The 23,888-nt window shown below is 44.9% G+C and overlaps 1 protein-coding gene across 1 annotated transcript in view; it reads left to right on the top strand.

Moving 5' to 3' along the window:
• Positions 1-23,888, top strand: part of TONSL (tonsoku like, DNA repair protein) — a 388,651-nt gene that overhangs the window by 95,497 nt on the left and 269,266 nt on the right. Inside the window, exons 11-14 of the mRNA XM_053715495.1 lie at positions 8,428-8,602; positions 8,943-9,004; positions 9,189-9,278; positions 14,007-14,079. Of these exons, the coding sequence (XP_053571470.1) occupies positions 8,428-8,602; positions 8,943-9,004; positions 9,189-9,278; positions 14,007-14,079 (400 nt within the window). The remainder of the gene's footprint in view (positions 1-8,427; positions 8,603-8,942; positions 9,005-9,188; positions 9,279-14,006; positions 14,080-23,888) is intronic.

Here is a 23,888-nt window from a genome sequence, read left to right as displayed (position 1 = left end):
CCTATCTGTCGTATCCTGAGATATTGTGTGTGTAATGTGAGCTTTGTGTTTCCAGCGGCTCCTATCTGTCGTATCCTGAGATATTGTGTGTGTGTAATGTGAGCTTTGTGTTTGCAGCGGCTCCTATCTGTCGTATCCTGAGATATTGTGTGTGTGTGTGTAATGTGAGCTTTGTGTTTCCAGCGTCTCCTATCTGTCGTATCCTGAGATATTGTGTGTGTAATGTGAGCTTTGTGTTTCCAGCGGCTCCTATCTGTCGTATCCTGAGATATTGTGTGTGTGTAATGTGAGCTTTGTGTTTCCAGCGGCTCCTATCTGTCGTATCCTGAGATATTGTGTGTGTGTGTGTGTGGAATGTGAGCTTTATGTTTCCAGCGGCTCCTATCTGTCGTATCCTGAGATATTGTGTGTGTGTGTGTAATGTGAGCTTTGTGTGTCCAGCGGCTCCTATCTGTCGTATCCTGAGATATTGTGTGTGTGTGTGTGTGTAATGTGAGCTTTGTGTGTCCAGCTGCTCCTATCTGTCGTATCCTGAGATATTGTGTGTGTATGTAATGTGAGCTTTGTGTTTGCAGCGGCTCCTATCTGTCGTATCTTGAGATATTGTGTGTGTGTAATGTGAGCTTTGTGTTTGCAGCGGCTCCTATCTGTTGTATCCTGAGATATTGTGTGTGTGTAATGTGAGCTTTGTGTTTGCAGCGGCTCCTATCTGTCGTATCCTGAGATATTGTGTGTGTGTGTAATGTGAGCTTTGTGTTTGCAGCGGCTCCTATCTGTCGTATCCTGAGATATTGTGTGTGTGTGTAATGTGAGCTTTGTGTTTGCAGCGGCTCCTATTTGTCGTATCCTGAGATATTGTGTGTGTATGTAATGTGAGCTTTGTGTTTGCAGCGGCTCCTATCTGTCGTATCCTGAGATATTGTGTGTGTGTGTGTGTAATGTGAGCTTTGTGTTTGCAGCGGCTCCTATCTGTCATATCCTGAGATATTGTGTGTGTGTGTAATGTGAGCTTTGTGTTTGCAACGGCTCCTATCTGTCGTATCCTGAGATATTGTGTGTGTGTAATGTGAGCTTTGTGTTTGCAGCGGCTCCTATCTGTCGTATCCTGAGATATTGTGTGTGTAATGTGAGCTTTGTGTTTGCAGCGGCTCCTATCTGTCGTATCCTGAGATATTGTGTGTGTGTGTGTAATGTGAGCTTTGTGTGTCCAGCGGCTCCTATCTGTCGTATCCTGAGATATTGTGTGTGTGTAATGTGAGCTTTGTGTTTGCAGCGGCTCCTATCTGTCGTATCCTGAGATATTGTGTGTGTGTAATGTGAGCTTTGTGTTTGCAGCGGCTCCTATCTGTCGTATCCTGAGATATTGTGTGTGTGTGTAATGTGAGCTTTGTGTTTCCAGCTGCTCCTATCTGTCGTATCTTGAGATATTGTGTGTGTAATGTGAGCTTTGTGTGTCCAGCGGCTCCTATCTGTCGTATCCTGAGATATTGTGTGTGTGTGTGTGTAATGTGAGCTTTGTGTTTGCAGCGGCTCCTATCTGTCGTATACTGAGATATTGTGTGTGTGTGTGTAATGTGAGCTTTGTGTGTCCAGCTGCTCCTATCTGTCGTATCCTGAGATATTGTGTGTGTATGTAATGTGAGCTTTGTGTTTGCAGCGGCTCCTATCTGTCGTATCCTGAGATATTGTGTGTGTATGTAATGTGAGCTTTGTGTTTGCAGCGGCTCCTATCTGTCGTATCCTGAGATATTGTGTGTGTGTAATGTGAGCTTTGTGTTTGCAGCGGCTCCTATCTGTTGTATCCTGAGATATTGTGTGTGTGTAATGTGAGCTTTGTGTTTGCAGCGGCTCCTATCTGTCGTATCCTGAGATATTGTGTGTGTGTGTAATGTGAGCTTTGTGTTTGCAGCGGCTCCTATTTGTCGTATCCTGAGATATTGTGTGTGTATGTAATGTGAGCTTTGTGTTTGCAGCGGCTCCTATCTGTCGTATCCTGAGATATTGTGTGTGTGTGTAATGTGAGCTTTGTGTGTCCAGCGGCTCCTATCTGTCGTATCCTGAGATATTGTGTGTGTGTAATGTGAGCTTTGTGTGTCCAGCGGCTCCTATCTGTCGTATCCTGAGATATTGTGTGTGTGTGTGTGTGTAATGTGAGCTTTGTGTGTCCAGCTGCTCCTATCTGTCGTATCCTGAGATATTGTGTGTGTGTGTAATGTGAGCTTTGTGTTTGCAGCGGCTCCTATCTGTCGTATCCTGAGATATTGTGTGTGTATGTAATGTGAGCTTTGTGTTTGCAGCGGCTCCTATCTGTCGTATTCTGAGATATTGTGTGTGTGTAATGTGAGCTTTGTGTTTGCAGCGGCTCCTATCTGTTGTATCCTGAGATATTGTGTGTGTGTAATGTGAGCTTTGTGTTTGCAGCGGCTCCTATCTGTCGTATCCTGAGATATTGTGTGTGTGTGTGTGTGTAATGTGAGCTTTGTGTTTGCAACGGCTCCTATCTGTCGTATCCTGAGATATTGTGTGTGTGTGTGTGTGTAATGTGAGCTTTGTGTTTGCAACGGCTCCTATCTGTCATATCCTGAGATATTGTGTGTGTGTGTAATGTGAGCTTTGTGTTTGCAGTGTCTCCTATCTGTCGTATCCTGAGATATTGTGTGTGTGTAATGTGAGCTTTGTGTTTGCAGCGGCTCCTATCTGTCATATCCTGAGATATTGTGTGTGTGTAATGTGAGCTTTATGTTTGCAGCGGCTCCTATCTGTCGTATCCTGAGATATTGTGTGTGTGTGTGTAATGTGAGCTTTGTGTTTGCAGCGGCTCCTATCTGTCGTATCCTGAGATATTGTGTGTGTGTGTGTAATGTGAGCTTTGTGTTTGCAGCGGCTCCTATCTGTCGTATCCTGAGATATTGTGTGTGTGTGTGTAATGTGAGCTTTGTGTGTCCAGCGGCTCCTATCTGTCATATCCTGAGATATTGTATGTGTGTGTGTAATGTGAGCTTTGTGTTTGCAGCGTCTCCTATCTGTCGTATCCTGAGATATTGTGTGTGTGTGTGTAATGTGAGCTTTGTGTGTCCAGCGGCTCCTATCTGTCGTATCCTGAGATATTGTGTGTGTGTAATGTGAGCTTTGTGTGTCCAGCGGCTCCTATCTGTCGTATCCTGAGATATTGTGTGTGTGTGTGTAATGTGAGCTTTGTGTTTGCAGCGGCTCCTATCTGTCGTATCCTGAGATATTGTGTGTGTGTAATGTGAGCTTTGTGTTTGCAGCGGCTCCTATCTGTCGTATCCTGAGATATTGTGTGTGTGTAATGTGAGCTTTGTGTTTGCAGCGGCTCCTATCTGTCGTATCCTGAGATATTGTGTGTGTAATGTGAGCTTTGTGTTTCCAGCGGCTCCTATCTGTCGTATCCTGAGATATTGTGTGTGTGTAATGTGAGCTTTGTGTGTCCAGCGGCTCCTATCTGTCGTATCCTGAGATATTGTGTGTGTGTGTAATGTGAGCTTTGTTTCCAGCGGCTCCTATCTGTCGTATCCTGAGATATTGTGTGTGTGTGTAATGTGAGCTTTGTGTGTCCAGCGGCTCCTATCTGTCGTATCCTGAGATATTTTGTGTGTGTGTAATGTGAGCTTTGTGTGTCCAGCGGCTCCTATTTGTTGTATCCTGAGATATTGTGTGTGTAATGTGAGCTTTGTGTGTCCAGCGGCTCCTATTTGTTGTATCCTGAGATATTGTGTGTGTAATGTGAGCTTTGTGTTTGCAGCGGCTCCTATCTGTCGTATCCTGAGATATTGTGTGTGTAATGTGAGTTTTGTGTGTCCAGCGGCTCCTATTTGTTGTATCCTGAGATATTGTGTGTGTAATGTGAGCTTTGTGTTTGCAGCGGCTCCTATCTGTCGTATCCTGAGATATTGTGTGTGTAATGTGAGCTTTGTGTGTCCAGCGGCTCCTATTTGTTGTATCCTGAGATATTGTGTGTGTGTAATATGAGCTTTGTGTTTCCAGCGGCTCCTATCTGTCGTATCCTGAGATATTGTGTGTGTGTAATGTGAGCTTTGTGTGTCCAGCGGCTCCTATCTGTCGTATCCTGAGATATTGTGTGTGTGTAATGTGAGCTTTGTGTTTGCAGCGGCTCCTATCTGTCGTATCCTGAGATATTGTGTGTGTGTAATGTGAGCTTTGTGTTTGCAGCGGCTCCTATCTGTCGTATCCTGAGATATTGTGTGTGTAATGTGAGCTTTGTGTTTCCAGCGGCTCCTATCTGTCGTATCCTGAGATATTGTGTGTGTGTAATGTGAGCTTTGTGTGTCCAGCGGCTCCTATCTGTCGTATCCTGAGATATTGTGTGTGTGTGTAATGTGAGCTTTGTTTCCAGCGGCTCCTATCTGTCGTATCCTGAGATATTGTGTGTGTGTGTAATGTGAGCTTTGTGTGTCCAGCGGCTCCTATCTGTCGTATCCTGAGATATTTTGTGTGTGTGTAATGTGAGCTTTGTGTGTCCAGCGGCTCCTATTTGTTGTATCCTGAGATATTGTGTGTGTAATGTGAGCTTTGTGTGTCCAGCGGCTCCTATTTGTTGTATCCTGAGATATTGTGTGTGTAATGTGAGCTTTGTGTTTGCAGCGGCTCCTATCTGTCGTATCCTGAGATATTGTGTGTGTAATGTGAGTTTTGTGTGTCCAGCGGCTCCTATTTGTTGTATCCTGAGATATTGTGTGTGTAATGTGAGCTTTGTGTTTGCAGCGGCTCCTATCTGTCGTATCCTGAGATATTGTGTGTGTAATGTGAGCTTTGTGTGTCCAGCGGCTCCTATTTGTTGTATCCTGAGATATTGTGTGTGTGTAATATGAGCTTTGTGTTTCCAGCGGCTCCTATCTGTCGTATCCTGAGATATTGTGTGTGTGTAATGTGAGCTTTGTGTGTCCAGCGGCTCCTATCTGTCGTATCCTGAGATATTGTGTGTGTGTAATGTGAGCTTTGTGTTTGCAGCGGCTCCTATCTGTCGTATCCTGAGATATTGTGTGTGTGTAATGTGAGCTTTGTGTTTGCAGCGGCTCCTATCTGTCGTATCCTGAGATATTGTGTGTGTGTGTGTGTGTAATGTGAGCTTTGTGTTTGCAACGGCTCCTATCTGTCGTATCCTGAGATATTGTGTGTGTGTGTGTGTGTAATGTGAGCTTTGTGTTTGCAACGGCTCCTATCTGTCGTATCCTGAGATATTGTGTGTGTGTGTGTAATGTGAGCTTTGTGTTTGCAGTGTCTCCTATCTGTCGTATCCTGAGATATTGTGTGTGTGTAATGTGAGCTTTGTGTTTGCAGCGGCTCCTATCTGTCATATCCTGAGATATTGTGTGTGTGTAATGTGAGCTTTATGTTTGCAGCGGCTCCTATCTGTCGTATCCTGAGATATTGTGTGTGTGTGTGTAATGTGAGCTTTGTGTTTGCAGCGGCTCCTATCTGTCGTATCCTGAGATATTGTGTGTGTGTGTGTAATGTGAGCTTTGTGTTTGCAGCGGCTCCTATCTGTCGTATCCTGAGATATTGTGTGTGTGTGTGTAATGTGAGCTTTGTGTTTGCAGCGTCTCCTATCTGTCGTATCCTGAGATATTGTGTGTGTGTGTGTGTGTAATGTGAGCTTTGTGTTTGCAGCTGCTCCTATCTGTCGTATCCTGAGATATTGTGTGTGTGTGTGTAATGTGAGCTTTGTGTTTGCAGCGGCTCCTATCTGTCGTATCCTGAGATATTGTGTGTGTAATGTGAGCTTTGTGTGTCCAGCGGCTCCTATCTGTCGTATCCTGAGATATTGTGTGTGTGTGTGTAATGTGAGCTTTGTGTTTGCAGCGGCTCCTATCTGTCGTATCCTGAGATATTGTGTGTGTGTAATGTGAGCTTTGTGTTTGCAGCGGCTCCTATCTGTCGTATCCTGAGATATTGTGTGTGTGTAATGTGAGCTTTGTGTTTGCAGCGGCTCCTATCTGTCGTATCCTGAGATATTGTGTGTGTAATGTGAGCTTTGTGTTTCCAGCGGCTCCTATCTGTCGTATCCTGAGATATTGTGTGTGTGTAATGTGAGCTTTGTGTGTCCAGCGGCTCCTATCTGTCGTATCCTGAGATATTGTGTGTGTGTGTGTGTAATGTGAGCTTTGTTTCCAGCGGCTCCTATCTGTCGTATCCTGAGATATTGTGTGTGTGTGTAATGTGAGCTTTGTGTGTCCAGCGGCTCCTATCTGTCGTATCCTGAGATATTTTGTGTGTGTGTAATGTGAGCTTTGTGTGTCCAGCGGCTCCTATTTGTTGTATCCTGAGATATTGTGTGTGTAATGTGAGCTTTGTGTGTCCAGCGGCTCCTATTTGTTGTATCCTGAGATATTGTGTGTGTAATGTGAGCTTTGTGTTTGCAGCGGCTCCTATCTGTCGTATCCTGAGATATTGTGTGTGTAATGTGAGCTTTGTGTGTCCAGCGGCTCCTATTTGTTGTATCCTGAGATATTGTGTGTGTAATGTGAGCTTTGTGTTTGCAGCGGCTCCTATCTGTCGTATCCTGAGATATTGTGTGTGTAATGTGAGCTTTGTGTGTCCAGCGGCTCCTATTTGTTGTATCCTGAGATATTGTGTGTGTGTAATATGAGCTTTGTGTTTCCAGCGGCTCCTATCTGTCGTATCCTGAGATATTGTGTGTGTGTAATGTGAGCTTTGTGTGTCCAGCGGCTCCTATCTGTCGTATCCTGAGATATTGTGTGTGTGTAATGTGAGCTTTGTGTTTGCAGCGGCTCCTATCTGTCGTATCCTGAGATATTGTGTGTGTGTAATGTGAGCTTTGTGTTTGCAGCGGCTCCTATCTGTCGTATCCTGAGATATTGTATGTGTGTAATGTGAGCTTTGTGTTTGCAGCGGCTCCTATCTGTCGTATCCTGAGATATTGTGTGTGTTTAATGTGAGCTTTGTGTGTCCAGCTGCTCCTATCTGTTGTATCCTGAGATATTGTGTGTGTGTAATGTGAGCTTTGTGTTTGCAGCGGCTCCTATCTGTCGTATCCTGAGATATTGTGTGTGTGTGTAATGTGAGCTTTGTGTTTGCAGCGGCTCCTATCTGTCGTATCCTGAGATATTGTGTGTGTGTGTAATATGAGCTTTGTGTTTCCAGCTGCTCCTATCTGTCGTATCCTGAGATATTGTGTGTGTGTGTAATATGAGCTTTGTGTTTCCAGCTGCTCCTATCTGTCGTATCCTGAGATATTGTGTGTGTGTGTAATATGAGCTTTGTGTTTCCAGCTGCTCCTATCTGTCGTATCCTGAGATATTGTGTGTGTGTGTAATGTGAGCTTTGTGTTTGCGGCGGCTCCTATCTGTCGTATCCTGAGATATTGTGTATGTGTAATGTGAGCTTTGTGTTTGCAGCGTCTCCTATCTGTCGTATCCTGAGATATTGTGTGTGTAATGTGAGCTTTGTGTTTGCAGCTTCTCCTATCTGTCGTATCCTGAGGTATTGTGTGTATGTGTGTGTGTAATGTGAGCTTTGTGTTTGCAGCGGCTCCTATCTGTCGTATCCTGAGATATTGTGTGTGTGTGTGTGTTTAATGTGAGCTTTGTGTTTGCAGCGGCTCCTATCTGTCGTATCCTGAGATATTGTGTGTGTGTAATGTGAGCTTTGTGTTTGCAGCGGCTCCTATCTGTCGTATCCTGAGATATTGTATGTGTGTAATGTGAGCTTTGTGTTTGCAGCGGCTCCTATCTGTCGTATCCTGAGATATTGTGTGTGTTTAATGTGAGCTTTGTGTGTCCAGCTGCTCCTATCTGTTGTATCCTGAGATATTGTGTGTGTGTAATGTGAGCTTTGTGTTTGCAGCAGCTCCTATCTGTCGTATCCTGAGATATTGTGTGTTTTATGTGAGCTTTGTGTTTGCAGCGGCTCCTATCTGTCGTATCCTGAGATATTGTGTGTGTGTGTAATGTGAGCTTTGTGTTTGCAGCGGCTCCTATCTGTCGTATCCTGAGATATTGTGTGTGTGTGTAATGTGAGCTTTGTGTTTGCAGCGGCTCCTATCTGTCGTATCCTGAGATATTGTGTGTGTGTGTAATATGAGCTTTGTGTTTCCAGCTGCTCCTATCTGTCGTATCCTGAGATATTGTGTGTGTGTGTAATATGAGCTTTGTGTTTCCAGCTGCTCCTATCTGTCGTATCCTGAGATATTGTGTGTGTGTGTAATGTGAGCTTTGTGTTTGCGGCGGCTCCTATCTGTCGTATCCTGAGATATTGTGTATGTGTAATGTGAGCTTTGTGTTTGCAGCTTCTCCTATCTGTCGTATCCTGAGGTATTGTGTGTATGTGTGTGTGTAATGTGAGCTTTGTGTTTGCAGCGGCTCCTATCTGTCGTATCCTGAGGTATTGTGTGTGTGTGTGTGTGTAATGTGAGCTTTGTGTTTCCAGCGGCGCGTTCTCCAGCAGCTCCTATCTGTGCAGCGCAAATGGCGTGATTCTGAGGCAGAGGATACAGAAGCTCAGCTGGGGAAGATCTTGGAAGTTTCGTCAGGGGAGAGTAGCGATGAGGAGATGGAAAACAGTGAACCCCTGCAGGAGAGTGAACTGGAGCTGTCACAGAGCGGTGAGTCACCATAAGCTGCTATAAGCTCATTCAGTTACCAAGCTCACATATTCTGTGCAGCTGCAGCCCAGTGCTCTACACTCACTGTGCCCTTACACGACTCTAGTGTTCCTGAACACTTCCACAGCTTTCTGTGCCACGTCAGTGGTGCCGCGTCTCCTGCTGCTGCCTATCCTCGATACCCACTGTTTCCTTTCTCATTTTTACTATCATCTGTTTCATTCCTTTTGCCTTGTCCTACTACCTCCCTGCACTTTCTATCTGACTGTCGTCATGCCAGTCCCGTTCCTTGGTACCCACTACGTTCATCCTACCCTGATTTGTTTGCTTTTGTCTACAGATGATGAGGAAGATCTGGAAGGTTATGACAAGTCAGTGCCAGGGAGGAGACGGGTGAACCGGGTGAGATGAACTACTTAGATAGCAAGTATGAAGGTTACACAGTATAATGTTCCTGTTGTGTTGGGATTATTTACCTGAAGGCGCTTGTGGGAGGTTTAGAATATACGTCGGGCGGAGAGGGAGGATTGGGGATACACCCTTCAGCTTGTGACCTTATGTTTCTCTCTCACTTGTCCCTCCACAGTGGAACCGTCGCAATGAGAAGGGTGAGACCGTCCTGCACCGCGCCTGTATTGATGGCAACCTCAAGATGGTTCAGTGCTTGCTGGATAAGGTGAGCTGTGGGTCAATAGTTGCCTCCCCCAGCTGGCTGTATATTAATCCACCACATTCACCTGTGTGCAGCCTAAGTATCGCTGCTCATTCACCTGTGTGTAGCTTTAGTATCGCTGCTCATTCACCTGTGTGTAGCCTTAGTATCACTGCTCATTCACCTGTGTGTAGCCTTAGTATCGCTGCTCATTCACCTGTGTACAGCCTTAGTATCACTGCTCATTCACCTGTGTGTAGCCTTAGTATCACTGCTCATTCACCTGTGTGTAGCCTTAGTATCGCTGCTCATTCACCTGTGTGTAGCCTTAGTATCGCTGCTCATTCACCTGTGTGTAGCCTTAGTATCACTGCTCATTCACCTGTGTGTAGCTTTAGTATCGCTGCTCATTCACCTGTGTGTAGATTTAGTATCGCTGCTCATTCACCTGTGTGTAGCCTTAGTATCACTGCTCATTCACCTGTGTGTAGCTTTAGTATCGCTGCTCATTCACCTGTGTGTAGCTTTAGTATCGCTGCTCATTCACCTGTGTGTAGCCTTAGTATCACTGCTCATTCACCTGTGTGTAGCTTTAGTATCGCTGCTCATTCACCTGTGTGTAGCTTTAGTATCGCTGCTCATTCACCTGTGTGTAGCCTTAGTATCGCTGCTCATTCACCTGTGTGTAACCTTAGTATCACTGCTCATTCACCTGTGTGTAGCCTTTGTATCGCTGCTCATTCACCTGTGTGTAGCTTTAGTATCGCTGCTTATTCACCTGTGTGTAGCCTTAGTATCGCTGCTCATTCACCTGTGTGTAGCCTTAGTATCTCTGCTCATTCACCTGTGTGTAACCTTAGTATCTCTGCTCATTCACCTGTGTGTAGCCTTAGTATCACTGCTCCTTCACCTGTGTGTAACCTTAGTATCTCTGCTCATTCACCTGTGTGTAACCTTAGTATCGCTGCTCATTCACCTGTGTGTAGCCTTAGTATCACTGCTCATTCACCTGTGTGTAGCCTTAGTATCGCTGCTCATTCACCTGTGTGTAGCCTTAGTATCGCTGCTCATTCACCTGTGTGTAGCCTTAGTATCACTGCTCATTCACCTGTGTGTAGCTTTAGTATCGCTGCTCATTCACCTGTGTGTAGCTTTAGTATCGCTGCTCATTCACCTGTGTGTAGCCTTAGTATCACTGCTCATTCACCTGTGTGTAGCTTTAGTATCGCTGCTCATTCACCTGTGTGTAGCTTTAGTATCGCTGCTCATTCACCTGTGTGTAGCCTTAGTATCACTGCTCATTCACCTGTGTGTAGCTTTAGTATCGCTGCTCATTCACCTGTGTGTAGCTTTAGTATCGCTGCTCATTCACCTGTGTGTAGCCTTAGTATCGCTGCTCATTCACCTGTGTGTAACCTTAGTATCACTGCTCATTCACCTGTGTGTAGCCTTTGTATCGCTGCTCATTCACCTGTGTGTAGCTTTAGTATCGCTGCTTATTCACCTGTGTGTAGCCTTAGTATCGCTGCTCATTCACCTGTGTGTAGCCTTAGTATCTCTGCTCATTCACCTGTGTGTAACCTTAGTATCTCTGCTCATTCACCTGTGTGTAGCCTTAGTATCACTGCTCCTTCACCTGTGTGTAACCTTAGTATCTCTGCTCATTCACCTGTGTGTAACCTTAGTATCGCTGCTCATTCACCTGTGTGTAGCCTTAGTATCACTGCTCATTCACCTGTGTGTAACCTTAGTATCTCTGCTCATTCACCTGTGTGTAGCCTTAGTATCGCTGCTCATTCACCTGTGTGTAGCCTTAGTATCGCTGCTCATTCACCTGTGTGTAGCCTTAGTATCGCTGCTCATTCACCTGTGTGTAGCCTTAGTATCGCTGCTCATTCACCTGTGTGTAGCCTTAGTATCGCTGCTCATTCACCTGTGTGTAGCCTTAGTATCGCTGCTCATTCACCTGTGTGTAACCTTAGTATCGCTGCTCATTCACCTGTGTGTAGCCTTAGTATCGCTGCTCATTCACCTGTGTGTAGCCTTAGTATCGCTGCTTATTCACCTGTGTGTAACCTTAGTATCTCTGCTCATTCACCTGTGTGTAGCCTTAGTATCGCTGCTTATTGACGTGTGTGTAGCCTTAGTATCGCTGCTCATTCACGTGTGTGTAGCCTTAGTATCGCTGCTCATTCACCTGTGTGTAGCCTTAGTATCTCTGCTCATTCACCTGTGTGTAGCCTTAGTATCGCTGCTTATTCACGTGTGTGTAGCCTTAGTATCGCTGCTCATTCACCTGTGTGTAGCCTTAGTATCACTGCTCATTCACCTGTGTGTAACCTTAGTATCACTGCTCATTCACCTGTGTGTAACCTTAGTATCTCTGCTCATTCACCTGTGTGTAACCTTAGTATCTCTGCTCATTCACCTGTGTGTAGCCTTAGTATCTCTGCTCATTCACCTGTGTGTAGCCTTAGTATCACTGCTCATTCACCTGTGTGTAACCTTAGTATCTCTGCTCATTCACCTGTGTGTAGCCTTAGTATCTCTGCTCATTCACCTGTGTGTAGTCTTAGTATCGCTGCTCATTCACATACCACATTCACATACCACTGAGCAGCTGCGGTTAACATGTGGTCTGACTTCATTAGTGTATATTGATCCTAACAGAGACTGATTTCTGTCACTTTCACTAGTGAGCTTTTAGTTATACACACTAAACTCAGTCCCGAGCTCCAGTAATGTGATGGTTATGCACTTATCCTGTGTTTGACTGTGTCCTATTACCGCTCTCACTGCTCCTTATGTCTGTGTCACTGTGTCCTATTACCGCTCTCACTGCTCCTTATGTCTGTGTCACTGTGTCCTATTACCGCTCTCACTGCTGGTTATGTCTGTGTCACTGTGTCCTATTACCGCTCTCACTGCTCCTTATGTCTGTGTCACTGTCCTATTACCGCTCTCACTGCTCCTTATGTCTGTGTCACTGTGTCCTATTACCGCTCTCACTGCTGGTTATGTCTGTGTCACTGTGTCCTATTACCGCTCTCACTGCTGGTTATGTCTGTGTCACTGTGTCCTATTACCGCTCTCACTGCTGGTTATGTCTGTGTCACTGTGTCCTATTACCGCTCTCACTGCTCCTTATGTCTGTGTCACTGTGTCCTATTACCGCTCTCACTGCTCCTTATGTCTGTGTCACTGTGTCCTATTACCGCTCTCACTGCTGGTTATGTCTGTGTCACTGTGTCTTATTACCGCTCTCACTGCTGGTTATGTCTGTGTCACTGTGTCCTATTACCGCTCTCACTGCTGGTTATGTCTGTGTCACTGTGTCCTATTACCGCTCTCACTGCTGGTTATGTCTGTGTCACTGTGTCCTATTACCGCTCTCACTGCTGGTTATGTCTGTGTCACTGTGTCCTATTACCGCTCTCACTGCTGGTTATGTCTGTGTCACTGTGTCCTATTACCGCTCTCACTGCTGGTTATGTCTGTGTCACTGTGTCCTATTACCGCTCTCACTGCTGGTTATGTCTGTGTCACTGTGTCCTATTACCGCTCTCACTGCTGGTTATGTCTGTGTCACTGTGTCCTATTACCGCTCTCACTGCTGGTTATGTCTGTGTCACTGTGTCCTATTACCGCTCTCACTGCTCCTTATGTCTGTGTCACTGTGTCCTATTACCGCTCTCACTGCTCCTTATGTCTGTGTCACTGTGTCCTATTACCGCTCTCACTGCTCCTTATGTCTGTGTCACTGTGTCCTATTACCGCTCTCACTGCTCCTTATGTCTGTGTCACTGTGTCCTATTACTGCTCTCACTGCGCCTTATGTCTGTGTCACTGTGTCCTATTACCGCTCTCACTGCTGGTTATGTCTGTGTCACTGTGTCCTATTACCGCTCTCACTGCTGGTTATGTCTGTGTCACTGTGTCCTATTACCGCTCTCACTGCTGGTTATGTCTGTGTCACTGTGTCCTATTACCGCTCTCCCTGCTGGTTATGTCTGTGTCACTGTGTCCTATTACCGCTCTCCCTGCTGGTTATGTCTGTGTCACTGTGTCCTATTACCGCTCTCACTGCTCCTTATGTCTGTGTCACTGTGTCCTATTACCGCTCTCACTGCTGGTTATGTCTGTGTCACTGTGTCCTATTACCGCTCTCACTGCTGGTTATGTCTGTGTCACTGTGTCCTATTACCGCTCTCACTGCTCCTTATGTCTGTGTCACTGTGTCCTATTACCGCTCTCACTGCTCCTTATGTCTGTGTCACTGTGTCCTATTACTGCTCTCACTGCGCCTTATGTCTGTGTCACTGTGTCCTATTACCGCTCTCACTGCTCCTTATGTCTGTGTCACTGTGTCCTATTACCGCTCTCACTGCTCCTTATGTCTGTGTCACTGTGTCCTATTACCGCTCTCACTGCTCCTTATGTCTGTGTCACTGTGTCCTATTACTGCTCTCACTGCGCCTTATGTCTGTGTCACTGTGTCCTATTACCGCTCTCACTGCTCCTTATGTCTGTGTCACTGTGTCCTATTACCGCTCTCACTGCTGGTTATGTCTGTGTCACTGTGTCCTATTACCGCTCTCACTGCTGTTTATGTCTGTGTCACTGTGTCCTATTACCGCTCTCACTGCTCCCCTAGGTCTGTGCTACTCTCTCCCATCATCCAGCCTCACCTCTGCCATTTGTTAGTGTTATTCTCTCTGATCGCTCATCCTTACTCCTCTGCTCTTTGCACAGGGTCATCCTCTGAATCCTCGCGATTACTGTGGGTGGACTCCGCTTCATGAAGCCTGTAATCATGGACACCTGGGTAAGACTATATTTGTACATAAAACTAATAAGTCTCTGACTGTCAACAGGTGATGCTCTCTCAGTTATCAACACAGTAAAATAATATTGCTAAAATTAATATTATTTATTTGTAAGGCACCAACATATTATGCAGTGCTGGAACATTGAGTATATAGTTATGGAGAACAATAATAGAAGACATTTACATGAATCATAAGGTTAGAGAGCCGGCCCCATTGTAAGCTGTAAACCTTAACATAAAGTGATCAGCAGGACTGGTGGGTACACAGGGAATTTGAGGGTGGGGGACACATAACTAGTAGAGACATCTTACAGTAAGTTGTACTCATCCTTGTACAGATATGTTTTTAAGGAACACTTGAAGTTTTTGAGACTAAAGTAAAGTCTGACTGTGCGAGGCATATGATAGGTGCAGTTCTACAGAAGTCTTGCACATTTTTAATTTAATTTGTTGAAGCTAAGGGAAGCCAGTTAAGGTTTTGGCAGAGATGCAGCAGATGCAAAAAAAACGAATTTTATGCTTACCTGATAAATGTATTTATTTATTGACATGGTTAGTCCACGGATCATCTAATTACTATTGGCAATATCACTCCTGCCCAGCAGAAGACGGCAAAAAGCACCACAGCAAAGCTGCCAAACATCACCTCACTTCCATCCAACCTCAGTCATTTGATCGAAGTAAAGCAGAGAAAAAGGATGCAACAAGTTGCAGAGGTGCCTGAGGTTTATAACATAAAAAAATTCCTGTCCTCCAAAACAGGGCGGGCCGTGGACTCACCGTGTCAAGAAATAAATTTATCAGGTAAGAATAAATTTTGTTTTCTTTCTATTGACACAGTGAGTCCACGGATCATTGAATTACTATTGGGGATCAATACCCAAGCTAGAGGACAAGGGATGATAAGGGAGGGAGAAGACAGGGAACCTAAAAAGAAGGCACCACTGCTTGACAAACCTTTCTCCCAAAGGAAACCTCAGCTGAGGCAAAAGTATCATCCGTAGAGAAGACCAAGTTGCAGCCTTGCAAATCTGTTCCACAGAAGCTTCATCTTTGAATGCCCAAGAAGAGGAAACAGCCCTCGTAGAATGAGCAGTGACTTTCTCGGGAGGCTGCTGTCCAGCAGTTTCATAGGCCAAGTGAATTATACTCTTCAGCCACAAAGAAAGAGAAGTAGCCGTAGCTTTCTGCCCCAATACGTTTCCCAGGAAAACTACAAACATAGCAGAAGAATGACGAAAATCCTTGGTCGCCTGTAAATAGAATTTCAAAGTGCTCACCACGTCTAGGTTGTGCAGCAGACGTTCCTTATGAGAAGAACTTTAAGAACAAGGCTAAGACTCCAGGGAGGAGTAAATGGTTTAAACACAGGCCTTATTATGACCAAGGCCGGACAGAACGATCGTACGTCTGATATATCCTCCAGACATTTATGTAACAAAATAGATAAGGCCGATATTTGACCCTTCAAAGAACTTGTCGATAAACCCCAAACCTTCTTGGAGAAAAGATAAAATTCTAGGAATTCGAACTCTACTCCAAGAGTAGCCTCTGGATTCACACCAATACAGATTTCTCTTGTAAGGTGTATCCAGTCCACGGATCATCCATTACTTGTGGGATATTCTCCTTCCCAACAGGAAGTTGCAAGAGGATCACCCACAGCAGAGCTGCTATATAGCTCCTCCCCTAACTGCCATACCCAGTCATTCTCTTGCAACTCTCGACAAGCATGGAGGTAGTAAGAGAGAAGTGGTGAAACGTAGTTGTTTTTTTTTCTTCAATCAAAAGTTAGTTATTTTTAAATGGTATTATTTTGTCCCAGGCAGAAAATAGAAGAAGAATCTGCCTGTGATTTCTATGATCTTAGCAGGTTGTAACTAAGATCCATTGCTGTTCTCACACATGACTGAAGAGAGAGGTAACTTCAGCGGGGGAATGGCGTGCAGGTTATCCTGCTATAAGGTATGTGCAGTTAAAATTTTTTCTAGAAGATGTGTATGCTAGAAAATGCTGCTGATACCAGATTTATGTAAGGTAAGCCTGAATACAGCGATTTAATAGCGACTGGTATCATGCTTACTTTCTGAGGTAATACTCTTATAGATTTACAATATAAAACGTTTGCTGGCATGTTTAAACGTTTTTATATATACTTTGGTGATAAAACTTTATTGGGGCCTAGTTTTTTCCACATGGCTGGCTTAAATTTGCCTAGAAACAGTTTCCTGAGGCTTTCCACTGTGTTACTATGAGTGGGAGGGGCCTAATTTAGCCCTTTATTGCGCAGTAATTTTTACAGACTGAGACATCCAGCTTCCTCCAGGAGTCCCCTGAATCCTATAGGACATCTCTAAAGGGCTCTTAGGCTTTCCAAAGTCGTTTGTTTGGGAAGGTAGGCCCACAGCAGGGCTGTGGCAGTTTGTTGTGACTGTTAAAAAACGTCTATCGTTTTTTTTTATCCGTTTTTTTGAACTAAGGGGTTAATCATCCATTTGCAAGTGGGTGCAATGCTCTGTTAGCTTATTATACACACTGTACAAATTTTGTTTGATTTACTGCTTTTTTTTCACTGTTTTTCAAATTCTGACAAAATTTGTTTCTCTTAAAGGCACAGTACCGTTTTTATTTTTTGCTTGTTAACTTGATTTAAAGTTTTTTCCAAGCTTGCTGGTCTCATTGCTAGTCTGTTTAAACATGTCTGACATAGAGGAAACTCCTTGTTCATTATGTTTAGAAGCCATGGTGGAACCCCCTCTTAGAATGTGTACCAAATGTACTGATTTCACTTTAAGTAATAAAGATCATATTCTGTCTTTAAAAAATTTATCACCAGAGGAATCTGACGAGGGGGAAGTTATGCCGACTAACTCGCCCCACGTGTCAGACCCTTTGACTCCCGCTCGAGGGACTCACGCTCTCATGGCGCCAAGTACATCTAGTGCGCCCATAGCGTTTACTTTACAAGACATGGCGGCGGTCATGGATAATACACTGTCAGCGGTATTATCCAGACTACCTGGGTTTAGAGGGAAGCGAGACAGCTCTGGAGTTAGAATAAATACAGAGCATACTGACGCTATAAGAGCTATGTCTGATACTGCCTCACAATATGCAGAAGCTGAGGAAGGAGAGCTTCTTTCTGTGGGTGATGGTTCTGACTCAGGAAAAAAGATTCAACCTGATTCTGATATGTCTACATTTAAATTTAAGCTTGAACACCTCCGCGTGTTGCTCAGGGAGGTTTTAGCTGCTCTGAATGACTGTGATACAATTGCAGTGCCAGAAAAATTGTGTAGATTGGACAAATACTATGCAGTGCCGGTGTGCACTGATGTTTTTCCAATACCTAAAAGGTTTACAGAAATTATTACTAAGGAATGGGATAGACCAGGTGTGCCGTTCTCTCCCCCTCCTATTTTTAAGAAAATGTTTCCAATAGATTCCACCACACGGGACTTATGGCAGACAGTTCCTAAGGTGGAGGGAGCAGTTTCTACCCTAGCTAAGCGTACTACTATCCCTGTCGAGGACAGTTGTGCTTTCTCAGATCAAAGGATAAAAAGTTAGAGGGTTACCTTAAGAAAATGTTTATTCAACAAGGTTTTATTCTACAGCCCCTTGCATGCATTGCCCCAGTCACTGCTGCTGCGGCTTTCTGGTTTGAGTCTCTGGAAGAGGCTTTACAGGTAGAGACCCCATTGGATGACATACTTGACAAGCTTAGAGCACTTAAGCTAGCCAATTCTTTTGTTTCTGATGCCATTGTTCATTTGACTAACCGAACGGCTAAGAATTCTGGTTTTGCTATTCAGGCGCGCAGGGCGCTATGGCTTAAATCCTGGTCAGCTGACGTTACTTCAAAGTCTAAGCTGCTTAACATTCCCTTCAAGGGGCAAACCCTATTCGGGCCTGGTTTGAAGGAGATCATTTCTGATATCACTGGAGGAAAAGGTCATACCCTTCCTCAGGATAGGTCCAAATCAAGGGCCAGACAGACTAATTTTCTTGCCTTTCGAAACTTCAAGGCGAGTGCAGCATCAACTTCCTCTAATGCAAAACAAGAGGGAACTTTTGCTCAGTCCAAGTCAGTCTGGAAACCTAACCAGACCTGGAACAAAGGCAAGCAGGCCAAAAAGCCTGCTGCTGCCTCTAAGACAGCATGAAGGATTGGTCCCCTAACCGGTAACGGATCTAGTAGGGGGCAGACTTTCACTCTTCGCCCAGGATCCCTGGTTGTTGGAAATTATATCCCAGGGATATCTTCTGGACTTCAAAGCTTCCCCTCCAAATGGGAGATTTCACCTTTCACAATTATCTGCAAACCAGATAAAGAGAGAGGCATTCTTTTGTTTGTAGTTCTTCCCTTTGGATTAGCTACAGCCCCAAGAATCTTTACGAAGGTTCTGGGGTCACTTTTGGCGGTCCTAAGGCCGTGGGGCATAGCAGTGGCCACTTATTTAGACGACATCCTGATACAGGCGTCAAATTTCCAAATTGCCAAGTCTCATACGGACATAGTTCTGGCATTTCTGAGGTCGCATGGGTGGAAGGTGAACGAAGAAAATAGTTCTCTATCCCCTCTCACAAGAGTCTCCTTTCTGGGAACTCTAATAGATTCCGTAGAAATGAGGATTTACCTGACAGAGTCCAGGTTATCAAAACTTCTAAATTCCTGCCGTGTCCTTTATTCCACTTCTCGCCCTTCGTTGGCTCAGTGTATGGAAGTAATCGGCTTAATGGTAGCGGCAATGGACATAGTGCCGTTTGCACGCCTACATCTCAGACCGCTTCAACTCTGCATGCTCAGTCAGTGGAATGGGGATTACACAGATTTGTCCCCTCTACTAAATCTGGATCAAGAGACCAGGGATTCTCTTCTCTGGTGGCTATTTCGGGTCCATCTGTCCAAAGGTATGACCTTTCGCAGGCCAGATTGGACAGTTGTAACGACAGATGCCAGCCTTCTAGGCTGGGGGGGCAGTCTGGAACTCCCTGAAGGCTCAGGGATCGTGGACTCAGGAGGAGACACTCCTTACAATAAACATTCTGGAACGATATTCAATGCTCTTTAGGCTTGGCCTCAGCTAGCGACAATGAGGTTAATCAGATTTCAGTCGGACAACATCACGACTGTGGCTTACATCAACCATCAAGGGGGAACAAGGAGTTCCCTAGCGATGTTAGAAGTCTCAAAGATAATTCGCTGGGCAGAGATTCACTCTTGCCACCTATCAGCTATCCATATCCCAGGTGTAGAGAACTGGGAGGCGGATTTTCTAAGTCGTCAGAATTTTCATCCGTGGGAGTGGGAACTCCATCCGGAGGTGTTTGCACAATTGAATCATCGTTGGGGCAAACCGGAACTGGATCTCATGGCGTCTCACCAGAACGCCAAACTTCCTTGTTACGGATCCAGGTCCAGGGATCCCAAGGCGACGCTGATAGATGCTCTAGCAGCACCTTGGTCTTTCAACCTGGCTTATGTGTTTCCACCGTTTCCTCTGCTCCCTCGTCTGATTGCCAAAATCAAGCAGGAGAGAGCATCAGTGATCTTGATAGTGCCTGCGTGGCCACGCAGGACTTGGTATGCAGCTCTGGTGGACATGTCATCCTTTCCACCATGGACTCTGCCACTGAGACAAGACCTTCTACTTCAAGCTCCTTTCAACCATCCAAATCTAATTTCTCTGAGACTGACTGCCTGGAGATTGAATGCTTGATTTTATCAAAGCGTGGCTTCTCCGAGTCAGTCATTGATGCCTTAATTCAGGCACGAAAGCCTGTCACCAGGAAAATCTATCATAAGATATGGCGTAAATATCTTTATTGGTGAGAATCCAAGGGTTACTCATGGAGTAAAGTCAGGATTCCCAAGATATTATCTTTTCTCCAAGAAGGATTGGAAAAAGGATTGTCAGCTAGTTCCTTAAAGGGACAGATTTCTGCACTGTCTATTCTTTTGCACAAGCGTCTGGCGGATGTTCCAGACGTTCAGGCATTTTGTCAGGCTTTAGTTAGAATCAAGCCTGTGTTTAAACCTGTTTCTCCGCCATGGAGTTTAAATTTGGTTCTTAAAGTTCTTCAAGGGGTTCAGTTTGAACCTCTTCATTCCATAGATATCAAACTTTTATCTTGGAAAGTTCTTTTTTTGGTAGCTATTTTCTCGGCTCGTAGAGTTTCCGAGTTATCTGCCTTACAATGTGATTCTCCTTATCTGATCTTCCATGCAGATAAGGTAGTTCTGCGTACCAAACCTGTTTTTTTACCTAAGGTGGTATCTAATAAGAATATCAATCAGGAGATTGTTGTTCCATCATTGTGTCCTAATCCTTCTTCAAAGAAGGAACGTCTATTACACAATCTTGACGTGGTTCGTGCTTTAAAGTATTATTTACAAGCTACTAAAGATTTTCGTCAAACATCTGCTTTGTTTGTTGTCTACTCTGGACAGAGGAGGGGCCAAAAGGCTTCGGCAACTTCTCTTTCTTTTTGGCTAAGGAGTATAATACGCTTAGCTTATGAGACTGCTGTCCAGCAGCCTCCTGAAAGGATTACAGCTCATTCTACTAGAGCTGTGGCTTCCACTTGGGCCTTTAAAAATGAGGCTTCTGTTGAACAGATTTGCAAGGCGGCGTCTTGGTCTTCTCTTCATACCTTTTCAAAATTCTATAAATTTGATACTTTTGCTTCTTCGGAGGCTATTTTTGGGAGAAAGGTTTTACAGGCAGTGGTACCTTCCGTTTAAGTACCTGCCTTGTCCCTCCCTTCATCCGTGTACTTTAGCTTTGGTATTGGTATCCCACAAGTAATGGATGATCCGTGGACTGGATACACCTTACAAGAGAAAAGATAATTTATGCTTACCTGATAGAAATAAACTTATCAGGTAAGCATAAATTATGTTTTCTCTTGTGGTGTATCCAGTCCACGGCCCCCCTGTCATTTTAAGGCAGGTATTTTTTAACTTTAAATTACAGTCACCACTGCACCCTATGGTTTCTCCTTTCTCTGCTTGTCTTCGGTCGAATGACTGGATATGGCATTTAGGGGAGGAGCTATATAGCAGCTCTGCTGTGGGTGATCCTGTTGGGAAGGAGAATATCCCACAAGTAATGGATGATCCTTGTACTGGATACACCACAAGAGAAATAAATTTATCAGGTAAGCATAAATTATGTTATTTATGTCATATCTTATAACAAATCTTCCTGGTAACAGGCTTACGAGCCTGAATCATGGTCTCAATGACCAACTGTGAAAAACAACCCTTGGATAAAATGAAGCATTTAATCTCCAAGCAGTCAGCTTCAGAGAAACAAGAATTTGGGTGAAGGAAAGGCCCTTCCTTAGTGGAAGTCTCCAAGGAGGGAGAGAAGACATCTTCACAAGGTCTGCATACCAGATCCTACGAGGCCACGCCGGTGCAATGAGGATCACAGACTCCCTCTCCTGTTTGAAAACACATCCGGATGGAAAATCCGCTTCCCAATTGTCCACTACTGGATTGCAGAAAGACAGCAGTTGTGGGTCTCTGCCCACTGATTAATCTTGGCTACCTCTGACTTGGCCAAGGAACTCCAAGTTCCTCCCTAATGGTTGATGTAAGCCACTGAAGTTGTCCGACTGAAATCGGATAAACCGGGCTGAAGCTAACTGAGGCCAGGCCAGAAGAGCATTGAAGATTGCTCTCGGCTCTAGAATGTTTATGGGGAGCACAGACTCCTCCCTAGTCCATGTCTCCTGAGCCTCTAGAGAGCCCCAGACTACTCCCCAACCTGTCACAATCACCCTGGATGGTCTGCGAAAGCAGGTTGTCTGGGAGAGATGATTCTGAGACAACCACCAAGGAAGAGAATCTCTTGTCATCTGATCCAGATGAATTCGCTGAGACAGATCCGAATAATCCCCGTTCCACTGCCTTAGCATGCATAACTGCAGAGGTCTGAGGTGGAAACTAGCAAACGGAATGATGTTCCAAGGTGGCTACCATCAAACCGATTACCTCTATACATTGAGCTACTGATGGCTGAGGAGAAAATTGAAGCACCAGACAAGCATAGAAAATCATTGATTTTCTGGCCTCTGTCAGAAATATCTTCTTCAATATGGAATCTATTATGGTTCCCAAAAATACTACCCTTGTAGCTGGAATTAAGGAACTCTTTTTCAGATTCACCTTCATCCGTGAGAGCGCAGGAAGGATAACAGCATCTCTGTGTGGGTGCTTGCTTGTTGAAAAGATGGGGCCTGAACCAGAATATCGTCCAGATAAGGCGCCACTGCAATGCCCCACAACCGGAGCACTGCCAACAGGGATCCCAGAAACTTTCTGGGAGCTGTAGCAAGGCCGAATGGAAGAGCCAAAAACTGGAAGTGTTTGTGTAGAAAAGCAAACCTCAGAAACTTGTGATGATCCCTGTGGATGGGAACATGGAGGTACGCGTCCTTTAAATCTACTGTTGTCATAAATTGACCTTCTTGAACTAAGGGAAGAATGGAGCGAATAGTTTCCATCTTGAAGGACGGTACTCTGAGGAATTTGATTAGACTTTTGAGATCTAAAATTGGTCTGAAGGTTCCCTCTTTTTGGGAACCACAAACAGATTGGAGTAAAATCCCGGACCCTGTTCCTGAACGGGAACTATCACTTCCATGTCGGAGAAGTCCCGAACACAGTGTAAGAACGCCTCTCTTTTTATCTGATCTACAGATAATCTTGAGAGCAGAAACCTGCCCCTGGGAGGAAAGGTCTTGAATTCTAGTTTGTATCCCTGGGACGTGACTTCTACCGCCCAGGGATCCTGAACGTCTTGAACCCAAGTGAAGAATGAAATTCTGCCCCCACAAAATCCAGTCCCGGATCGGGGGCAGACCCTTCATGCTGACTTTGATTCACTAGCGGGTTGCTTAGATTGCTTTCCCTTGTTTCAAGACTGGTTGGGCCTCCAGGAAGGCTTGGACTGTTCCTGTTTAGGAGAGGAAGAGGAAGGTTTACCCTTGAAATTTCGTCCCTTCTGCTTATTTCTCTTATCCTGAGGGAGGAAATGCCCCTTTCCTCCCGTAATGTCAGAGATAATCTCAGCTAATCCCGGCCTAAACAAGGTCTTACCCTTGTAAGGGATAGCCAAAAGCTTAGACTTAGACGACACATCTCTAAGTCTAAGGGGAGTGTCTGTTTGAATAGAATCAGACAACGCATCAAACCAGTATGCCGCCGCACTAGTGACGTTACAATACACACCACAGGTTGCCATTGTAAACCCTGGTGAACATATATCCTTTTAAGTAACCCCTCCAACCTCTTATCCATAGGATCCTTGAAAGAACAACCCTCAGATTGTTCAGATGTGGGGTCTTCCAGAGATAGATCTGATGGCCTCTTATCTAAACAAGAAACTTCCCAGATACCTGTCCAGGGATTTTCAGGCGGTAGCAGTGGATGCATTGACACTTCCTTGGTGTTAGCATTGACACTTCCTTGGTGTTATCAACCTGCTTATATTTTCCCGCCTCTAGTTCTTCTTCCAAGAGTGATCTCCAAAATCATCATGGAACAATCGTTTGTGTTGCTGGTGGCTCCAGCATGGCCTCACAGGTTTTGGTATGCGGATCTTGTTCGGATGTCCAGTTGCCAACCTTGGCCACTTCCGTTAATGCCGGACCTATTGTCTCAAGGTCCGTTTTTCCATCAGGATCTCAAATCATTAAATTTGAAGGTGTGGAAATTGATGCCTAGTGCTAAGTCATAGAGGTTTCTCTGACTCAGTGATTAATACTATGTTACAAGCTCGTAAATCTGTCTC

The sequence above is a fragment of the Bombina bombina genome, chromosome 5 (genome assembly GCF_027579735.1).
Source record: "Bombina bombina isolate aBomBom1 chromosome 5, aBomBom1.pri, whole genome shotgun sequence".
Classification (NCBI taxonomy): Eukaryota; Metazoa; Chordata; class Amphibia; order Anura; family Bombinatoridae; genus Bombina; species Bombina bombina.
Note: the sequence above shows the minus strand (reverse complement) of the source record. Positions and strands in the feature narration are given on the sequence as shown.